Source organism: Staurois parvus, unplaced genomic scaffold (assembly GCF_062004578.1).
Source record: "Staurois parvus isolate SC_StPar_1 unplaced genomic scaffold, SC_StPar_1.0 ptg000165l, whole genome shotgun sequence".
Classification (NCBI taxonomy): Eukaryota; Metazoa; Chordata; class Amphibia; order Anura; family Ranidae; genus Staurois; species Staurois parvus.
Window position 1 is genome coordinate 5,283,125 of NW_028317961.1, and position 19,192 is coordinate 5,302,316.

The 19,192-nt window shown below is 41.6% G+C and overlaps 1 protein-coding gene across 2 annotated transcripts in view; it reads right to left on the reverse strand.

Annotated features, from left to right (window-relative positions):
• MED23 (mediator complex subunit 23) overlaps nucleotides 1–19,192 on the reverse strand; it is a 146,415-nt gene that overhangs the window by 8,610 nt on the left and 118,613 nt on the right. For both annotated transcript variants that reach the window (XM_089676173.1, XM_089676172.1), the window contains 4 exons: nucleotides 18,873–19,089; nucleotides 13,458–13,694; nucleotides 10,244–10,409; nucleotides 1,078–1,150 (listed from right to left, as the gene is read on the reverse strand). In XM_089676173.1, coding sequence (XP_089532299.1) covers nucleotides 1,078–1,150; nucleotides 10,244–10,409; nucleotides 13,458–13,694; nucleotides 18,873–19,089 — 693 coding nt within the window. The remainder of the gene's footprint in view (nucleotides 1–1,077; nucleotides 1,151–10,243; nucleotides 10,410–13,457; nucleotides 13,695–18,872; nucleotides 19,090–19,192) is intronic.

Consider the following 19,192-nt stretch of genomic DNA (forward strand, 5'->3'; position numbering starts at 1 on the left):
ATTATGAGGGAAATGACAGATGTGGATACCAAACGCCATCAAAACATCCTAATGATGAACCACACAACAAAGGGAAGCTTATCAGAATCATATGACCCCTAATTAAGAGTGGTCAGCTCTTAATTGGGGGTCATATGATAAATAACAAGTATGTTATACTTACTTGCTCTGTGTAATGGTCCCCTGCGTTGTGTAATGATCCCCCGCTGGAGCTCCTCTTCCCTTCGAGTACCCCTCAGCAAACCGATTGCTAGGGGGTACTTGTGTGGGCTCCCTTCCAAGCCCCGCTGGCTGAATCTCTAGAACAGACAGAGGGGCTATACCCGGCAGCCTGCTCCCTCCTCATTGGCTGTGATTGACAACAGCAGGAGTCAATGGCAGTAGCCGCTCTCTTGCACATTGCTGGATTGAGATCAGGATCAGGTAAAGGGGGCTTGATAACCACTTTAATTACCAGGGAGGTTTGTGAGGCTCCATGAGGGCTCAATATATAGGAAAAGTTTAGAACTGAATACAACCTTGACCTGCCTCACACTGCAAACGTTAACTGCTTGCCTAGGGGATAGGAAAAGCATTTTTACTTACTCAATCCTTTTGGTCCCCAAGCAGACAGTCTTCCCCTATGCTCTGGCAGTGGAGTGTCCCTTGATGCCCTCATGCTTAATGCAGGACTATGGGCCCTGCATTGGTCTTAATATTGACAAAGTACTTTATTCGCCAGAGCACAGGGGATAAGAGGTTGCCAGGACAGCAGCGTGGTGTCGTACGCTGGAGCAGAGGGTCTGTTAAATAAAAGTGTTTTACCCAGTCCCCCAGACCTAAACGAAAAATAAAAACAAATAAAAGTAATGTAAATAACACAAAATGTCTCATATTGCAAACATATGCCCACACAGAAAAGTAGAAGGAAAATGGCTAAAATGCCAGGCATCTCCTTTTGTTTGTTTGTGTGTGCTCCTTGCCTTAGTACCCTGCTTTCAAGCAGATTGCTGTCCATTAAATATATAAACACTCTAAATAAACACAGATGTGAAATAGGAAATATAAAAAGGAATCTTTATTATGCACTTCACTCACTGGCAGAGCTGTGATAATGAGTCCAATTGCATTCATCCAAGCTGTTATATTTTCTCTTGGCACAAGTGGCTGGCTATAAATGAGAAAAGAAGAAAAAAAAAAAATGAATACTCAAAATCGGACACGGTTTTATTAGATGTAATGAGACAGCAGAGTGTGTTTACACAATTCATTTTGTAAGTTTATTCAAGATGTCATGAAAAACTAGACTCAGGCAAACAGACAAACACATCATTGAAATACACATGTGAACTATTTAACCTGGCAAAGGATCTCTGGCATTGCTTGAGTGCACCAAGTTACCCAGCTGTGTAAAACCCTCTTGTTGCCAATAATTTGGTTTTCTCAAAATACCTTAAATTGAGCATGTGATTCTGCAGGCTGGGGATTTCTGTTTCCACACATTATTATCTCTTCAGTCTAGTTATGCATATTTATGATCATTCAGAAAGCAAATAGCCACACCTGCCATCTGAAAGCAGCATCCCATGCACAATGTGATGAATGAAGGTAAACACCACTGAGGATAGCAAGAGACTGCCATCCCAACTAGATTGTTTAGACATCCTCTGAAATTTTAGGTACCATGGACACCCTTTTGCTTTTGACGTTGCATTAAAAATTACTTTTCAGACTCCTTCTGTGTTGGTTTCCTATTGTATGGATTCTTGTACTGTCATCTCGGCTAGTATCTCAAAACGGGCTGTAAACAACATAGGGGCGTTTGTGGCACATTTACATGGACATGAATACAGGTGTCTACGGAGCGGTAAAACCAACTGAATGCTGTTGCACGCTGGATAAATTTCAATTTGAAGCAATACAAACACGACCATATGAACAACATTGTCCAGTAAAATGTACATTGACACAGGTGTTGACAGGCTTCAAAAATGCAGATGAAACACTGGCTTTTGAAGCTAGTGTAAACTTAGCCTTAATAGTGGTTGTAAAGGTTCAAGGTTTTTTTTCCTTCACGCATTCTATGCATGAAGGTAAAAAACCTCTGTGCAGCATCCCCCCAAAAGCCCCCCCCCCCCAAAAAAAAACCAAAATACTCACCTAAACCCCCTCTTGATCCAGTGATGTGCACAGCAGCCTCAGCTATCCAGGGACTAACCCTTCTCATTGGCTGAGAAAGAATCAGGAGCCATTGGCTTCTGCCAATCACAGCAAGTGAGAAGAGAGGGGGTGGGGTCGAGCCGCGGCTCCATGTTTCTATGGACACATGGAGCAGCAGGTGCCCCCATAGCAAACTGCTTGTTGTGGGGGCACCCAACAGGAGGGAAGGGCCAGGAGAGCCTGCGGGGGACTTGAGAAGAGGAGGATCCAGGCTGCTCCGTGTAAAACCAATGCACACAGCAGGTAAGTATAGCATGATTGCCTTTAGAATCACTTTAAAGCACTGCTCCATCTATCTGCAGGGCCTCATGGGCCATTTATAGAAAACAAAGGCTAACATAATAACAGAACATTCAGACTACTAATGCCTCCCTGCTAGTATTAGCAGCCCAGTAAATTATTTAATTTGCTTACTAACGTGTCTCTTTCAAAGATGACCATATACTGGAAAACTACTTGCTAACTGCAAGGGAATCTCAGATGACTACCCTTTTGTAGCCTCCAGTTCTTATTTCAAAATCTGGGGAATTCTCCTTTCACACAGAAATTTTCACTGAAGTATATCTTAACCCTAAAACATTTTATGCACGGCAGCTTATCAACGGATAAATGGAGTGGATGCATTCGTTTTCTTGCTTTAGGTTTTTCGCTTTTATTCTCACCTGGTGGTTCCTCCAGTAAATCTTTTATTTTTCAACTTTCAAGCTCTCCAGCAAAAGTGACAGTTAGAGGGTTAAAATAAGACATTGAACACTGGCAGGGGTGCTTACAATGCTTTGCTTGTATTCATTTATGCAAATCTTTTATCCCAAAAAGAAAAAAAATAACTGCTCAACAAGTGTTAGATCCACTAGCACTTCGTTGGACTTGACTAACAAATAAAGGCAAATTTCATCTAAAAATTCTCTCTCCAACGATTGCCTGTCCAAGGGTAGTTACATTGCTCCTCCATAAAATGGAATCACACGACAATGAGAAGTGTGCTATTGATCAGTTCAGGGGCAAATAAAGGGGAAAAAACCCTAAATAAGAAAACTAATACAGCCACCACCTTTAAGGATTTGCAGGCTGCAATATATTACATTTTTGTTGTTGGGTTTAGACACTCTTTAAGGACAATATCCTCCTTTTCTAATAACCATTTCTGTGACTGACATTTCCTCCAATTAGAGGCATTTACCTGTTCCTTTCCAAGTATATTACTCAGTTACCATATGTGTTGGGGGTCATTTTAATGCCTGCAAATACTTTGGATTCTGCACACTGTATTTTTCTCTCTATAAGACGCACCTGACCATAAGACACACCTAGGTTTTAGAGGAGAAAAACAAGAAAAAAAAATATTCTGAACCAATGGACTGCAGACACAGTACAGGAGATGACCAGAGACTGCGGACACAGTACAGGAGATGACCAGAGACTGCGGACACAGTACAGGGAATGACCAGAGACTGCGGTCATAGTACAGGGAATGACCAGAGACTGCGGTCATAGTACAGGGAATGACCAGAGACTGCGGACATAGTTCAGGGAATGACCAGAGACTGCGGACATAGTACAGGGAATGACCAGAGACTGCGGTCATAGTACAGGGAATGACCAGAGACTGCGGACATAGTACAGGGAATGACCAGAGACTGCGGACATAGTACAGGGGATGACCAGAGACTGCAGACACAGTCCAGGGGATGACCAGAGACTGCTGACACAGTCCAGGGGATGACCAGAGACTGCTGACACAGTCCAGGGGATGACCAGAGACTGCTGACACAGTCCAGGGGATGACCAGAGACTGCTGACACAGTCCAGGGGATGACCAGAGACTGTGGACACAGTACAAGGGATGACCAGAGACTGCGGACATAGTACAGGGAATGACCAGAGACTGCAGACAGTACAGGAGATGACCAGAGACAGCGGACACAGTACAGGGAATGACCAGAGACTGCGGACACAGTACAGGGGATGACCAGAGACTGCGGACACAGTACAGGAGATGACCAGAGACTGCGGACATAGTACAGGAGATGACCAGAGACTGCGGACATAGTACAGGAGATGACCAGAGACTGTGGACATAGTACAGGGGATGACCAGAGACTGCGGACACAGTACAGGAGATGACCAGAGACTGCGGACATAGTACAGGAGATGACCAGAGACTGCGGACATAGTACAGGGGATGACCAGAGACTGCGGACATAGTACAGGGGATGACCAGAGACTGCGGACATAGTACAGGAGATGACCAGAGACTGCGGACACAGTACAGGGGATGACCAGAGACTGCGGACATAGTACAGGAGATGACCAGAGACTGCGGACATAGTACAGGAGATGGCCAGAGACTGCGGACACAGTACAGGAGATGACCAGAGACTGCGGACATAGTACAGGGGATGACCAGAGACTGCGGACACAGTACAGGGGATGACCAGAGACTGCGGACATAGTACAGGAGATGACCAGAGACTGCAGGCACAGTACAGGAAATGATCAGAGACTGCGGACACAGTACAGGGGATGACCAGAGACTGCGGACACAGTACAGGGGATGACCAGAGACTGCGGACACAGTACAGGAGATGACCAGAGACTGCGGACATAGTACAGGAGATGGCCAGAGACTGCAGACCGTGCAGGGGATGACCAGAGACTGCAGACAGTAAAGGAGATTACCAGAGACTGCGGAGCTTTGGGGAGGGAGGGGGAGAGGGTACCTGAATTTGACAGGTACCCTCTCCCACTTCCGTGGAGTTGTCCTTCCTTCTTCCCGCGGCGGCTTCTGTGACAGCCGGGTGCCCACTGCGCAAGTACCTGTCATGTGTCCCAGAAGACACCGGACCATTCACAAAGCACAGCGCTTCTCGCGCATGCGCAGTGGGCACCCGGCTGTCACAGAAGCCGCCACGGGAAGTACTGCAGCGCTGGAGCGAGAAACAGGTAAGGTCCTGTAGGAGAGAAGAGCTGTGCGGCCAGCCCGATATTCTGACATGGTGGCGGCAGAAATACCAGACCAGCCGCTTTACATTCGCTCCATAAGACGCACTGACATTTTTCCCCCTTTTTTGGGGGGAAAAAGTGTGTCTTATGGAGTGAAAAATACAGTATGTAATGTAATGGGCAATGAGCACAAGAATACAGACGGTGATTAGTAGACACCCCCGCTTTCCTCTTTTCTGCACTGACACGTAATTTTTCAGTACTGCTTGTACAGAGAAGCAGCCCCCCAAACGCTTGTCTTCAAAAATAACTGTTAATGCAAATAACAGTATCACAAACAGCACTTAACTGTGTTACTATTTTATGTGATTTATTCAGCCTCTTGTTAGCGCTTTCTGCAATGCAATTCACTAGTGTAGCTTGCAGAATCCTCATCATGGGGCACATTACCGTATTTTCTGGTGTATAAGACGACTTTTCAACCCCTGAAAATCTTCTGAAAAGTGGGGGGTCGTCTTATACGCCAGTGCGAGCCGGTGTCAGGGCGGCACTTTTTCGAGGGGCGGCGCGGCGCCGCCCCCCCCCTCCTCCTCCAACGGACACTAAGTACAGGGGTGAACAGAGGGGCTGCTGTACCTTACCTGGCTCCGGTCCCACGACGATCCGGTCCAAGAAGCGTGGCTGCTCCTTTCAGTTCGGCCGCTCGATGGTCACGCGGCCGCTCGGCTCCGCCTCCTTACCGGTGATTGGGCGCCAGCACTGGAAAGGCACACAGGCGACCAATCACCGGCGAGGAGGCGGAGCCGAGCGGCCCCGCGAAAATCGAGCGGCCGCACTGGAAGAAGGAGCAGCCGCTCCTCTCCCCCACTGACACTAACGATGGGGCACTATTCCTCCTCCACACTGACACCAACGATGAGGCACTGTTCCTCCCCCACTGACACCAACGATGAGGCACTGTTCCTCCCCCACTGACACCAACGATGAGGCACTGTTCCTCCCCCACTGACACCAACGATGAGGCACTGTTCCTCCCCCACTGACACCAACGATGAGGCACTGTTCTCCCCACTGATACCAATGATGGGGCACTATTCCTCCTCCCCACTGACACCAACGATGGGGCACTATTCCTCCCCCACTGACACCAACGATGGGGCACTATTCCTCCCACTGATACCAACGATGGGGCACTATTCCTCCCACTGACACCAATGATGGGGTGCTATTCCTCCCACTGATACCAATGATGGGCCGCTATTCCTCCCACTGACACCAATGATGGAGCACTATTCCTCCCACTGACTAATGATGGAGCACTATTCCTCCCACTGACTAATGATGGGGCACTATTCCTCACACACTGACACTAATGATGGGGCACCATCATTGGTGTCAGTGGGAGGAATAGTGTCCCATTATTGGTATCAGTGGGAGGAATAGTGCCCCATCATTGGTGTCAGTGGATGAAATAGTGCCCCATCATTGGTGTCAGTGGGAGGAGTAGTGCCTCATCATTGGTGTCAGTGGGAGGAATAGCACCCCATCATTGGAATACCATACTGAAATACCATACCATATTGAAATCAAAATATGTTTTTTCATTTTTATTTGGTGTGTGTTGGAAGAGGGGTAGTCTTATACGGCGAGTATAGCTCAAACCCTATATTTTAACAGGAAAAGTAGGGGGTCGTCTTATACGCCCAGTCGTCTTATACGCCGGAAAATACGGTAGCTTTCATAGAATTGCAAAGATCTAAAAGGCTGTGGCAAACTTTATCACAGATCTGACTTTCATAATACAGGTTTAGGGTTACTCCTATAGGCACAGTATGCCTTTTGGAATTTGTGTCACGAAGACATACTGTATATCTATGTTTTGTTTTTGTTTTTTTACATGCAATGATATTATTTCTATATCTAAGAATGCACAAACACACACCCAAACCACTCATCTATTGGCATCAGGAAGATTGTTTCTTTTACTAGTTAGAGACCTGTGATCTTACTACATAGCATACCTTACAATAATACATTCAACAGCTTGGGGCTCTTTTTTGTGTGATTTCTGCACTACACATTTTGAACAAGGGAAAAGTGAAGTCTCTATGTATTTAATTTACAGTTGCAGACAGGGCGATTCAGATGCCTATATTAATTAACAGATGTTACATCTTCTAGATGTATCATGGGAGATTGTCATCAGACTTTCTTTCCCCATAGAATTATTCATTTAGATTGTTCCCTAATGTGTGCACTAGAAAGGAATCAAAGCATTGCCAGTAATTATAAGTAAAGCAGCAAAAAGATATTTTAAGAGGCACCATGGCTATATTATAATGGAGTAGATCTTTGAAGTTGTTTAGTTTTAACCCCATTTTCATACACACTGGTGAGGAAAGCACTTTTTCAGGCTCCCTTAATATGAAAAAAAACCCAACAAAAAAGGAACATGAAGCTGGAAAACAACTGTTTTGAGCAGCATTATGAATGCACTGTAACTGTAGTGACATATGATGGTGCCTGAAAAAAAATCCTTTCTATCCTTGCAGTTGTTGTTGACATGTTTTTGGAGGATAATGCAGTAAGTGCAAATACCAGAAATGAAACGGGTCAAAGGGATTAGCACAGGGCTTAAAATTTTGAGTCCAGACCTACTAGCCAGGCACAAACCTTACACTCCATCAGTTGCCCCACCCAACCTTGCCCAGGTCCGCCTCCAACCCCACCCCTGGCCTGCCCCAACCACGCCCCCTTAAAGCTTATGAAATTACATTTTTCTTTAGAATAGAGACTAATAGAAAGCTGGTTTACATAATCAAGTCTCATAGTGGATAAGAGGCCAGACTGAGCCTAGAACCTAATTTATTAAACCTATGTAAACGTGTAATGTGTATTCACAGCATCTCTGTTATTATATTAGAAAGTCACATAACACATTTTCTGCCATTAAAGTATTAAAAAAGGACACCGTGTTAATAACTGGATGTAAGATCTATCCATAGACCTAGGACAAGCCGCTTCATCCATCATCTGTGGTCGCCGCTCGCCACACAGGAATTTCTCCTCGCATTTGGCAAGCGGCTTTTTCAAGCCCTGGATTAGCAGGTGCAAAATGTTATAAAATATTGCCTCTTCTGTAGCCAAGGAGAAAGAAAAATTAAAACAATCAATCTCACAAGGTGTATCTGGAATGCAGAAGGCTGCTTGTGACCAGAAAGTGCTAGGGATTCCATTTTTTACATTGTTCCGCACAATGTACGCTTTTTGGATGCCATGAACGTTCTCAAGTTTCCAGGCAGAAAGAACGGTAAAAGTGCAGGCAGGGCATTGGACAAAACTGAAGTGAAATGATTTGATACAGTAATGTAATCCTAACAGATTACAATGTATTCTGTGTATGTAATGGTTTTTTTTTTTTGGAATCTTCTGCCGGTTCCGCCCCCCTGCGTCGCAACGCTCGCAGGGAAGGGAACCCAGAAGACGGATGCCAGCTTCAGCTGGAGGACATCGGGGGATCGCAGGACAAGGTGAGTTATACTACAGTGTGGCTCGGAGTTACCACTTTTGGTACTGAAAATGAACCCAGAGCCACACTAGGGAGGTTAATATAGAAATGAAAGGTAAAATATTTGTGCGCAACCCGATAAAACTAAAAGGTTTATTTAATAAAACATTGCACTTACATGGATAAGGTGCATAAAGGCAGTATAGATTCAAATCAGCCGCGGTGTCATTCCGCCAGCCGGAATGTGGTGACGTCACAGAAGACTCCGCCCGACGCGTTTCTCTAAAACTGGCATCCTCTGGGATTGGAGATGGAGGTTTTTAGAGAAAATCGTCGGGCGGAGTCTACAGTGACATCACCACGTTCCGGGAGCTGGAATGACACCGCAGCTGATTTGAATCTGTATACTGCCTTTATGCACCTTATCCATGTAAGTGCAATGGTTTTCGTTTTATCGGGCTGCATTATGAAGTCTCTTCTGTTTTAACTGTACGCAGAGTGGTTTGGTGTGAGGAATTCATCCGGGTGAGCCCGCAGCTGTCCATCTCCCTTGACATTGATAGCACAGGTGTCAGTGTGGAATCTGGACACCATCTGCTCGTTTGATCTCTTGATTTGAGATCAAATTGGTCTGGTAAGAGGCTAATTTGTGTGGTGTGGCGAGCACTTTTGAACACTATAGTACCTTGTTGGAATTATATTCAGCACGCAGCACTTTTTCTTCCTTCACATTGGATTTGGAACTATTTTCATGTTACGGACATTGATTCATAGCACTTTATAAGTTAATTTTTGTACATTTGTATACATGCGAGTTTGTGGTTAATGTATGTTTATTGTGTCAGGTTATTGTCAGTGTACAGCGCACTCACTTTATTTGTATAGATTTTTTTCTGGTATTCAGGAAGAGAGCAGCGGCAGTTCACTTTACCTATTTATTCATTTCACTTATACACATATATATATATTGGTTCACATTATACATTGGGTGTAGCACAGGTTTTCATTTTTATAAAAACATTTGTGTATACAGATAAAAAACATTATAAATACCTGGTTCCCCTATTTTTATAAGCGATTACTGTTCTCAGCAGAATGAGGTGAGGGTGAAGAAACAGCAGTACACTAGTCTCCCCAGTGAATGGATGTGCAGGGAGGGGGCGTGTCAGGACAAGTTTGATCACTGGAGGAGAGCAGGCAGAGCTCCCAGCACAGCTAGAGAACTGACCACGCTGTTCTTTCATGCCTAGTGTGTTCAGTTTTTAATAGGAAAGCAGTGGAACTGGCAGGAACACCAGGTATTTCACACAAAGGAAACAATAAAAAGCAAACAGGACACTTTTTCATGCAAGTACATGGTACAGCAGGCACATCAGGAATATGAAACGGTGGGTTTACATATTCTTTTAAGAGCTTTTTTTGGCTCTTCTGGTCTCTGCATTATAAAAACTGCAACTGGTTGCCTTCCTGACAACACTAGTTTGGACTCTTGGTATTCAGAATGTTTTTTTTTTTTGTATATGAAGAGAAGCTCTTAGTATGAAAAGATCAATGAAAAGCAAAAACAAAAAAAAAAGGCAAACTTTACCATACCTTTTTAGAACGACATTGAGAAGGGCATTACCGACATCTTTCCCTGGAACAGCCAAAGCCATGAGCTCAACACAAGTGACATGAAGGGCATGAGCTGCTGGATTAGGGAATTCATTAAACCTCCAGTCACAGTTTGGAAATGGGCCAGGAGATTTTCCTGCCATAGGTGACGAATGTTAAGGAAAAGTTTCACAGTACCCTCCAATAAGACTGCCACGGGGTTAAACCAAAAATGTATATATTGCAGCTGACCATACCTTAGACGTGGTGCCTGTATTTGTTTTTCTTTTTTTTAGGCTTTTTCACCTTAATTTTCACCTGGTAATACGGCCAGTAACACAACTCCTGTATTAGAGAGCAATAGAGACACCTTTGGACAGCAGCATTGTCAGTCTGGAGGGAGTGTGGATAGGAGGAGAAGAATATTTGACATACTAGTATATTTAGATGCACTAACAAACTGAAGCTGATCTCCAGCTCACACTTTATCCCAAAATAAAAAAAAACCTGTTGCTGTAAACTGCTTATAAAGGAATTAAATAAAAGTTGTTCACTGTAAGGACCCCTGTCAAGATGTACATGGTTTGTCCCATTTCTGTAAGGGCTCGTTTATACCATGGTGCAAAGATGTCAGTTTTCCTGCACATGTTCTGCAAGGGCACAACAAAATCAGTTGTTCTCTATGTGCCCTGTTCACACCACAACACTAGTATCATGTGCAGATTCCTTTTGTGCAGGAATCTGCAATGTGTATAAAACTCATTGCCGCACACAAGAAAACTGATGTCTCTGCAAATGAGTCTGCGTGTCAGTTTCCATTAGTTTTCTGCACGTATGGTGTGGTGTGAACGACGCCTAACTGCTGAATCTGCAAGAGAGTATTCTTTTGAAAAACAACAGAGTTACTGGCCAGATCATCAGGTGAATATCAAGGAAAGAAAGCCTTAAAAAACGCAAAACTAATGCAGCCACCACATCCGAGAATTGGTAAGCTTCAATATAATAAATGTTTGTTTTTGGGTTTAATACCACTTTAACGCATCAAATCACTTTACTTGCTTTTAACCACTTCCTGCCCGGCCTATAGAAATTTGATGGTTGGTCAGGACTTTTTTGGCCACGCTGTGGGCGCAATCTTTCACTGGCTGTGTCCGGATGACTGATCAGTGTACCAGCCCTGCTGCCAGTACCATGGGATTGCTGTGACCAATCATAGCAGAACACATAACAATTGTAAACAATGAATGGCTTTGAATCATGCCATTCATTGTTACAATTGTCTTTTTGGCTGTGATTGGTCACATGGTACAGACTGGGCCAATCACACCCCATTTGTACCATGTGATTAGCTGTGGCCAATCACAGCTAATCACAACAAAACAAACTGAATTAATCAATTTCATTAAGTAAAATGATTGCTTAATGCACTGAATTTCACTGCTATAAGCAATCTTAATGTGTGAAAAAAAATTCCTGATCACTTCCCCAGAGTAGTACAATGTTACTATGGTAACATTATATTGCTCTGGTCACAAGGAGTTTAAAAAAAAAATAGAAAAAAATTATTAAGTTTTGTTTTTTTTCCCCCGTACTGTCCAGTTATGTGATGACTCTGTACTGCATTAGTGACAGTATGTAAAAAAAAAAAAAAGTTATTTTTTTTTTAATTTCTTAATTTTCAAAAAAATTGTGACAAAAAATAACTTCAAAAAAACTTGCCATGCCTCTTACTAAACGCCTTGGTCTGCTATAAAATAAATGCAGCAGAATACATTTTGGGCTAAAATTATGAAGAACATTTATTTATTTGCAAAATCTTATCACGAAGAAAAACGCATTTCTCTTCAAAATTTTTTGTTCATTTAGCAAAAAAACCCAAAAACCTAGTGGTGTCTAAATACCACCAAAAGAAATCTCTATTTGTTTGAAAAAAATGATAAAAATTTAGTTTGGGTACAGCGTTGCATGACCACGCAATTGTCATTCAGAGTGCAGCTGAAAGCTGAAAATTGACCTGGGAAAGAAGGGGGTAAAAGTGCCCAGTACTGAAGGTTAAATATCTTTGTTAAAACATTCTACATATGTAGATTGGGTCCAGCTTGATATTGCTCTACACCAGTGTTTCTCAACTCCAGTCCTCATGGACCCCCAACAGGTCATGTTTTCAGGATTTCCATTATTTTGCACAGGTGATTTGATCAGTTTCACTGCCTTAGTAATTACCACAGCTGTTTCATCTGAGGGAAATCCTGAAAACATGACCTGTTGGGGGTCCATGAGGACTGGAGTTGAGAAACACTGCTCTACACCGACTATACTTTACTGCTCCTTCTATCTCAGGAAAAGTTTATGAATCTGCTCAGGTCCATAATTATTTCATGGGAATTGTGTGATCTCCAGTAAACTATGCTGTAATTTATTTTCTGATAACACTCAACAAGGGTGCTGACTGTATGTGCACTTGAACATAAAGTAAAATACCAAAATTCTTTAATTTGGAACACCATTCAAAAATTTTCATTTGCTCTGACTGGAGTAGGGGAAGGCTAGAAACTCTTTCAAGCTTATGCTGCTGTCATTGTCCCTATGGGAAGATTCACCCTCACTTTGTGCACTGAAACCCAAAATTTGTTGGATATTTCCAGAATAGGATGTGAAGTAAATCTCCTAGTGGGGACTCCTTTTCCAGTGACTTGTCCTCAATTTAGGTAGATTTCCTTTTGCTTTTTGTCCTGCCTCTGAGATAAGGGAGAGAAAATCCTCCCAACAGTGATACAGGCAGTGGCAGAAACATGACCCAGAGAGATGACAGTAAGCCTGTAATACTAAACAGAACGAACCTCCTGCACTGCCACTAACCCCCCCACAAGAAAAAAAACCTCACAACCCAGGAATGGCTCCTAGCACCAAACTATATACCAAATACTGAAAAAAAGGAGGACAAAAAAATGTGCTGCGCTAATCCTATATAATGAAAACAACCAGTTGGGAGTTTTTCCTTTTATCTCATTTAGGAGTCCTATTACATATGGTGTGTTTACACAGTCCTTGGTTTGTGTGGATTGAGATTATTTGGTTGTTTTCAGTATATAGGATTAGTGCACCACATTTTTTGTCCTCTTTTCACTATTTAGTAAGCCTGGAATATCTGTACAAAACAAACTTATAAAAATGCAAATCTTTTTGGCAGAAACAAAAACATGAGAAAGGATATTGTCAACCAGTCGACCAATCAGTTTGCAGTAGTAGGTGTCATCTGGAATCCATGGATTGTCCTCTCGTGCATTCATGCCATATTTGAGATATAATTCACTGAGGCACCACCCCTGAGGCCGGTTATCCTTTAAAGAGCCAATAATGGAGTGGACTAACTTGCGTTTCAAGTTTGTTCGATCTCGAAGGTGGACCTCGTAGTAGTGCAGTGTGTTGTACAAGTAGGTGACCGGACGATCTAAAGTAGGGTCATATGATTGCATTAGAAAACACAATTGTTAATGCGCTAGTCAAACCAAATCCATATTTAGGCATCAGACAGCCACCGGTCAATTTAATAATCAACCATCTTTAGATCACTTGTTGACTTTCGTGGAGTCACTGCACCTGAATTTCCAAATACAATTATGACTCATGGCCAAAGTGGTGTGCTCTCATTCTTCTTATTCAGTTTACATTAAAATTACAGGAATTGCTGCAAGGTAATCAGTGGAGACTTAAGGCCTGGGAAGACATTTCTGAGAGATTTCACCTAAGGCCTCCTGAGCGACTATACTAATCAAAAAAAATTAGGAGAAACCAGCAAATATTCAACCTATCAGCATCTATCTATAATCAACATATTATATATGTTATATATTATCATATAAATTGGTAGCTTGTATATGAACCACCTGCGCTAACCAAAAATTATATATATAAAAACCTAAAATTAGGAAGCAGCTATCACCTGACTATACACCTTGATAGAATACAAGGGAATTGAGCCTATAGACCTAAACCATATATATATCTATATCTATATCTATCTATCTATCTCCTACAAACTCCACCGTCTTAGATTGATAAAGACATCTTATATAAAAATTAAAACACAGAATAAATCACTGAGACTACCACAAAATTTGTGGTTTTGCACAACTTTTTGATAGTCTCAGTGATTTATTTTCTGTTTTCATTTTTTATATGCTTGATACTTTATTGCACAGTATTGAATATATCTATTTATATAAGATGTCTTTATCAATCTAAGACGGTGGAGTTTGTAGAATAAATATATATGTTTTAGGTCTATAGGCCCTGTTTATGGTAGTGCAGCAACATTTTTTCAATTCCTTATTAATTTGGTAGACTCACCTTTTAAAACAAGTTGCAAATTGAGAAGTGTGCTTAATTGCAGATTACAGTAAGCTACTTTTTATTCTCCAATTTTTACTGAGAAGAAATAATTAGGAAGCAATATTGTCCAGGAAAAATTCACCATATGCAAGATACTTTAAGCTTAAAAGCCAAAAGTCACAATGTCAGCAAGGCTGGGGAGGACCACCGCATCAAGGTCTTAGAGGTGCAGTCCTAGGTATGTTCAACTTTGCCCCATCAACATAATTTTTTTGCAAGATATGCTATCAGATTAATGCATAGAATTTATACGATGTTTATATAAAATATATATGTATACGGTATATATGTTATGTGTATATGAGGTTGACACATATGGTAGGCCAGACAAGTTTTACATTTTACACATTAAAAAGGAAAGTATAAAGGCTCCACACTCTTATTTCTATTCAAGAAGCAAATGCTTTACCTGGGCCAGTGTGTTTAGGAATATAAAATGCAGGTTGTCTAAGTAGATAGTAAAAAGGCAGAGGCATTTCAAAAGGGGTCCTTTACAAATCTACCAAGGCTATATAATGAAAACTGGCTATTTCAAAAGATGGTAATAGACTTGAAGAGGTGGCTTGTTTACCTATCTATAGGTGGTAAAGAATGCAATTTTTCCATAAACAATACAAGAAGCATCAAATGAAAACTTGTGCATATGGTAAAAAGACCTGAGGGTTCGTAAATATTCATAGGATACTTGTTTTTGATAAATAGCATTTCCTATGTATGAGTGGTAAAGAGTGCAATTTTGCTTTAAACAATATAAGAAAAATCTGAGTAACTTCAAATGTAATTTTTACATGCAGCTGTTCTAGGCCAAGGAGCACTGTTTATCATGCACAAAATCAAAAGTACATACACAGAACAAACAATAGTTTTGGTGACCACCCCTCCTATCCTTTATACAGCACTGTTCTCTGATTCTTATGCTCAGGAAGTAACTACCATCCTTACAAATAATAGTAATACCACCTGTAGCTTTATCAATCACTTCTCTTATTTTACACACAGAAATGTGCATTCAGATTTTTCAGATATTCAAAGTAATCACTGATTCTATCCCTGCAAAAAACAAGTGGGTTTAGCAATCATCTTTACATAGCACTGTGCTCTCTGATTTATATGTTCAGATACAAAAACAGTCCCTTGCTTTATGTTTGGATGCTAAAAGTAACCACTTTTTTCTTGTCCTTATATATGCAGTCTTTTTTCAATGTGAGTGGCTGTTATTATGCAGTTTCAGAAATATAAAATCACCATTTGAACATGGAAGCATAAAAAAGTTTATCTCACAGTTTTAGTCTGTAGTATGCAGAACTCCTGTGTGTCTGTGTCTCTCCTCTCAGTCTCTCCCAATTCCTTTCAGGCTGTTTCTCAGTGAAAGTAAATACACTCATTCCTGCCCAAATGCTTTTTCTGTCTAATTGGGGTTCTCAACACTCCTCCAATATCTCTTTGTAAGGCAGGCCATACATTATTTTTTTTTTCATTCAACCAGGAAGTTGAAAGAAAAAAAAAAACCAAACAAAAAAAAAAACTCACTCCTGCTGTGCTATTGTGCTCACAGGGTGGGGAACCTTCCCTGTTGTCAGAACACAATCATCAGTGCTGCTGGCTATAGCAGGCGGCACTGATCATTTGGGGAAAAACCTGACAACAGTGGTTGTACAGAAGTTGATTAAGAGATTAACTTCTGTACAACCAAGGTGCCCATACAAGGATCAAAATTCGCCTGGTTCCTGCTGAACCAGCCAAATTTCAATACATGTTTGGCCAGCTGAAAAGAAAAAAGGTGCTACTCCTTGTGTAATATACATAACACAATCAAACATTATTTAGAATAGTTTTTTTACGATATTTTTTCTTTCTTTCAGATTTGTCCTCTATGAGTGCATTTTTAAATAAAGATTGACGTGTTTTTTATTTATTACACAAGGAAAAGTGTCTTCTTTCTTTTCTTCTGAGCCTATAGAGAGCCTGTAGGAGTGTTGGGGACCCGGATATAGAGCAAACAAAAATTATATAGAGAAAGTGGATGTATCTGCAAAGAAGAATAATATTGCTGAAGTGCTAAATACTTTAACCACTTCCAGACCAGACACTTTTACCCCCTTCCTGACCAGGGCAATTTTCAGCTTTCAGCGCTATCACACTTTGAATGACAATTGTGCGGTCATGCAACACTGTACCCAAATGAATTTTTTACCATTTCTTTGAGACAGATAAAGCTTTATTTTGGTGGTACTTCTTCACCGCTGGGATTTTTATTTTTTTTTGCTATGTAATGAAAAAGTCCAAAAATTTTGAAAAAAAGTGTTTTTTTAAATAAAATTTTGCAAACAAATAATATTTCATCATACATCTTGGCCAAAATTTATTCCGTTATCTTTTTAATAAAAAAAAAAAATCCAAATTAGTTTATAACCAAAAATTATAAATTTTAAACATTTTTTTTTTACATTTTTATATTATTATTTTATTTATTTTTTTACATACTGTCACCCTAGCAGTACAGTGTCACCATGGTGACACTGTACTACTTGTGGGGGGTGATGAAGATTTTTTTTTTTTTTAAACTGATTGCTTTTACACCCATATAGGATGTAAAAGCAATCATTTCTCTTTCTCTCTGTCTGCATTCTTGAAGTCATTGAGAAGTACTGAGTGAGCTTTGATTGGTCACAGCTTGTCACATGGTACAAGGCTGTTGTGAATAGCCTTGTACCATGTGACATCTGTGATCATTCACAGATTTCACACGTAGTAAGCAATTATGTCACAAGTGACATCTTGCTTACTACTTTGCATGTGATCACCGATTGGCCAATCAGTGATCACATGATCGGGACGTCGTACAGAGGTCCCGTCCAACGATCGGTGTTTTACTGTGTCCGGAGGACACAGCGGGCACCAGATCGCGGTGCTGTGTGCTCCCAGGGAGCGCGCACAAGCAGGGTGTGGGGAGGCCGTTTATAAACAACCACCCGACCCTGCACTGCCACCATCCAGCCGTTTATATACAACGGCCGGTTGGGAAGTGGTTAAAGGATGAGTTAACAGTTATTATTATTATACAGTATTTATAAAGCGCCAATAGTTCGCTCAGCGAACAGGGGACAGAAAATGTGACAGAACAATACCAATACAATGCAAAACATGAGGGGATTGAGGGCCCTGCTCTTTCCAGCTTACAATCTATTAGGAGATTTGCTGAGTCGGGGAAATGTTTTCCATCATTACAGAGCATTTCACACTCCATTTATATTCTTCTCCTGATATCAATGGCCGACCCGGTCCCACACTTCATCCATGTCTTTGGGGACCTCTGATCTCCTTATCAACGGTTTCTTCCATGATGAAGATCAGCCATGGACTATATCTGAGGTGTATATCAGGGTGTGCTTCTTCCCCACATGAGAGCTGGGATGTCCAGCAACATTCATCTAGAAGACATTTCCCGCACTCAAGGCACTAATACACCTCCAGGGTTGTGTGGGACCCCTGATGTACAGGAAGACATGTTTCATGTTCCACCCATGTGTAGAGTGGAACATGTAACCTGTTGCCTCTCCCTGATACCCCTTCTAATTGTGACAGTGAGCTAGGGATATTCTCCACGCACTCGCTGTCACAAATTGAAAAGAACACAGCTGTGCAGGGCTCTGACCACATGTCCGCGTCATTCATTCACAAACTTCTGTGAATGCGTAAACTACAAATACTGACAGTCTTTGCAGCTGATGGCTTGCAGTGCTCAATAAGCTACCAGGGGGCTGGTGGAGTGCTCTAGTAGTTCATTGATTCTTTCTGCCATTCAGTAACTGCCTGTCGGTACGAGGTAAGGGCAGACAGCTATATAGGCAATCTGCAGGAGCCTAAGATTGCATCCTTGGTCGGCTGATCGCAGAAGCATTGCTTTCAGGCTCCTAAAAAAATACCGTGCAATTGTCAGTTAAAGTAACGCAGTGCTGTATCGCAAAAAATGACCTGGTCAGGAAGGGGGTAAATCCTCTGGAGGGCAAGTGGTTAATGTGAACAAAAGATATATATCTAAACAATATATATTGTAATATCAAAACTGGTCCTATTAGACTAAATAGTTTTTATATTTGAAATAACAATCATTGGGTTTTTCATATTGTGCTTGAAGTCTGATTAAAGGCATACATAATGAGGACCATTTAAAAGATGTTAAAGTCTAAACATGGAAAACCCCAGCCAGATAAATAAGGCAAAATAAAGAACAAACCATGAAACTTGTACAAGCCCCCAAGATGGTCAAGCAAAGTTTCCAAAGACTTAGAGACAGGAAGCAGTTCCAGAAATCGATGGATGACTATGTCAAACACGGGCAAAAACCGTAGGCACACATTTCCAAAATAGATAGGGAGGTACTGGGGCTGAATCTGCACTGGTGGGTTAACTTGCTCTGCAAGGCCTTCAAAATACAGCTTCTCCGGATATTTCTAGGAACAAAAAATTACAATGGTCACAATTATTAGTGTGTACAATAAACATAATGAAAGTAGATCTTTATTCAATTAATGCTGTCACTATGCTGGGACATTT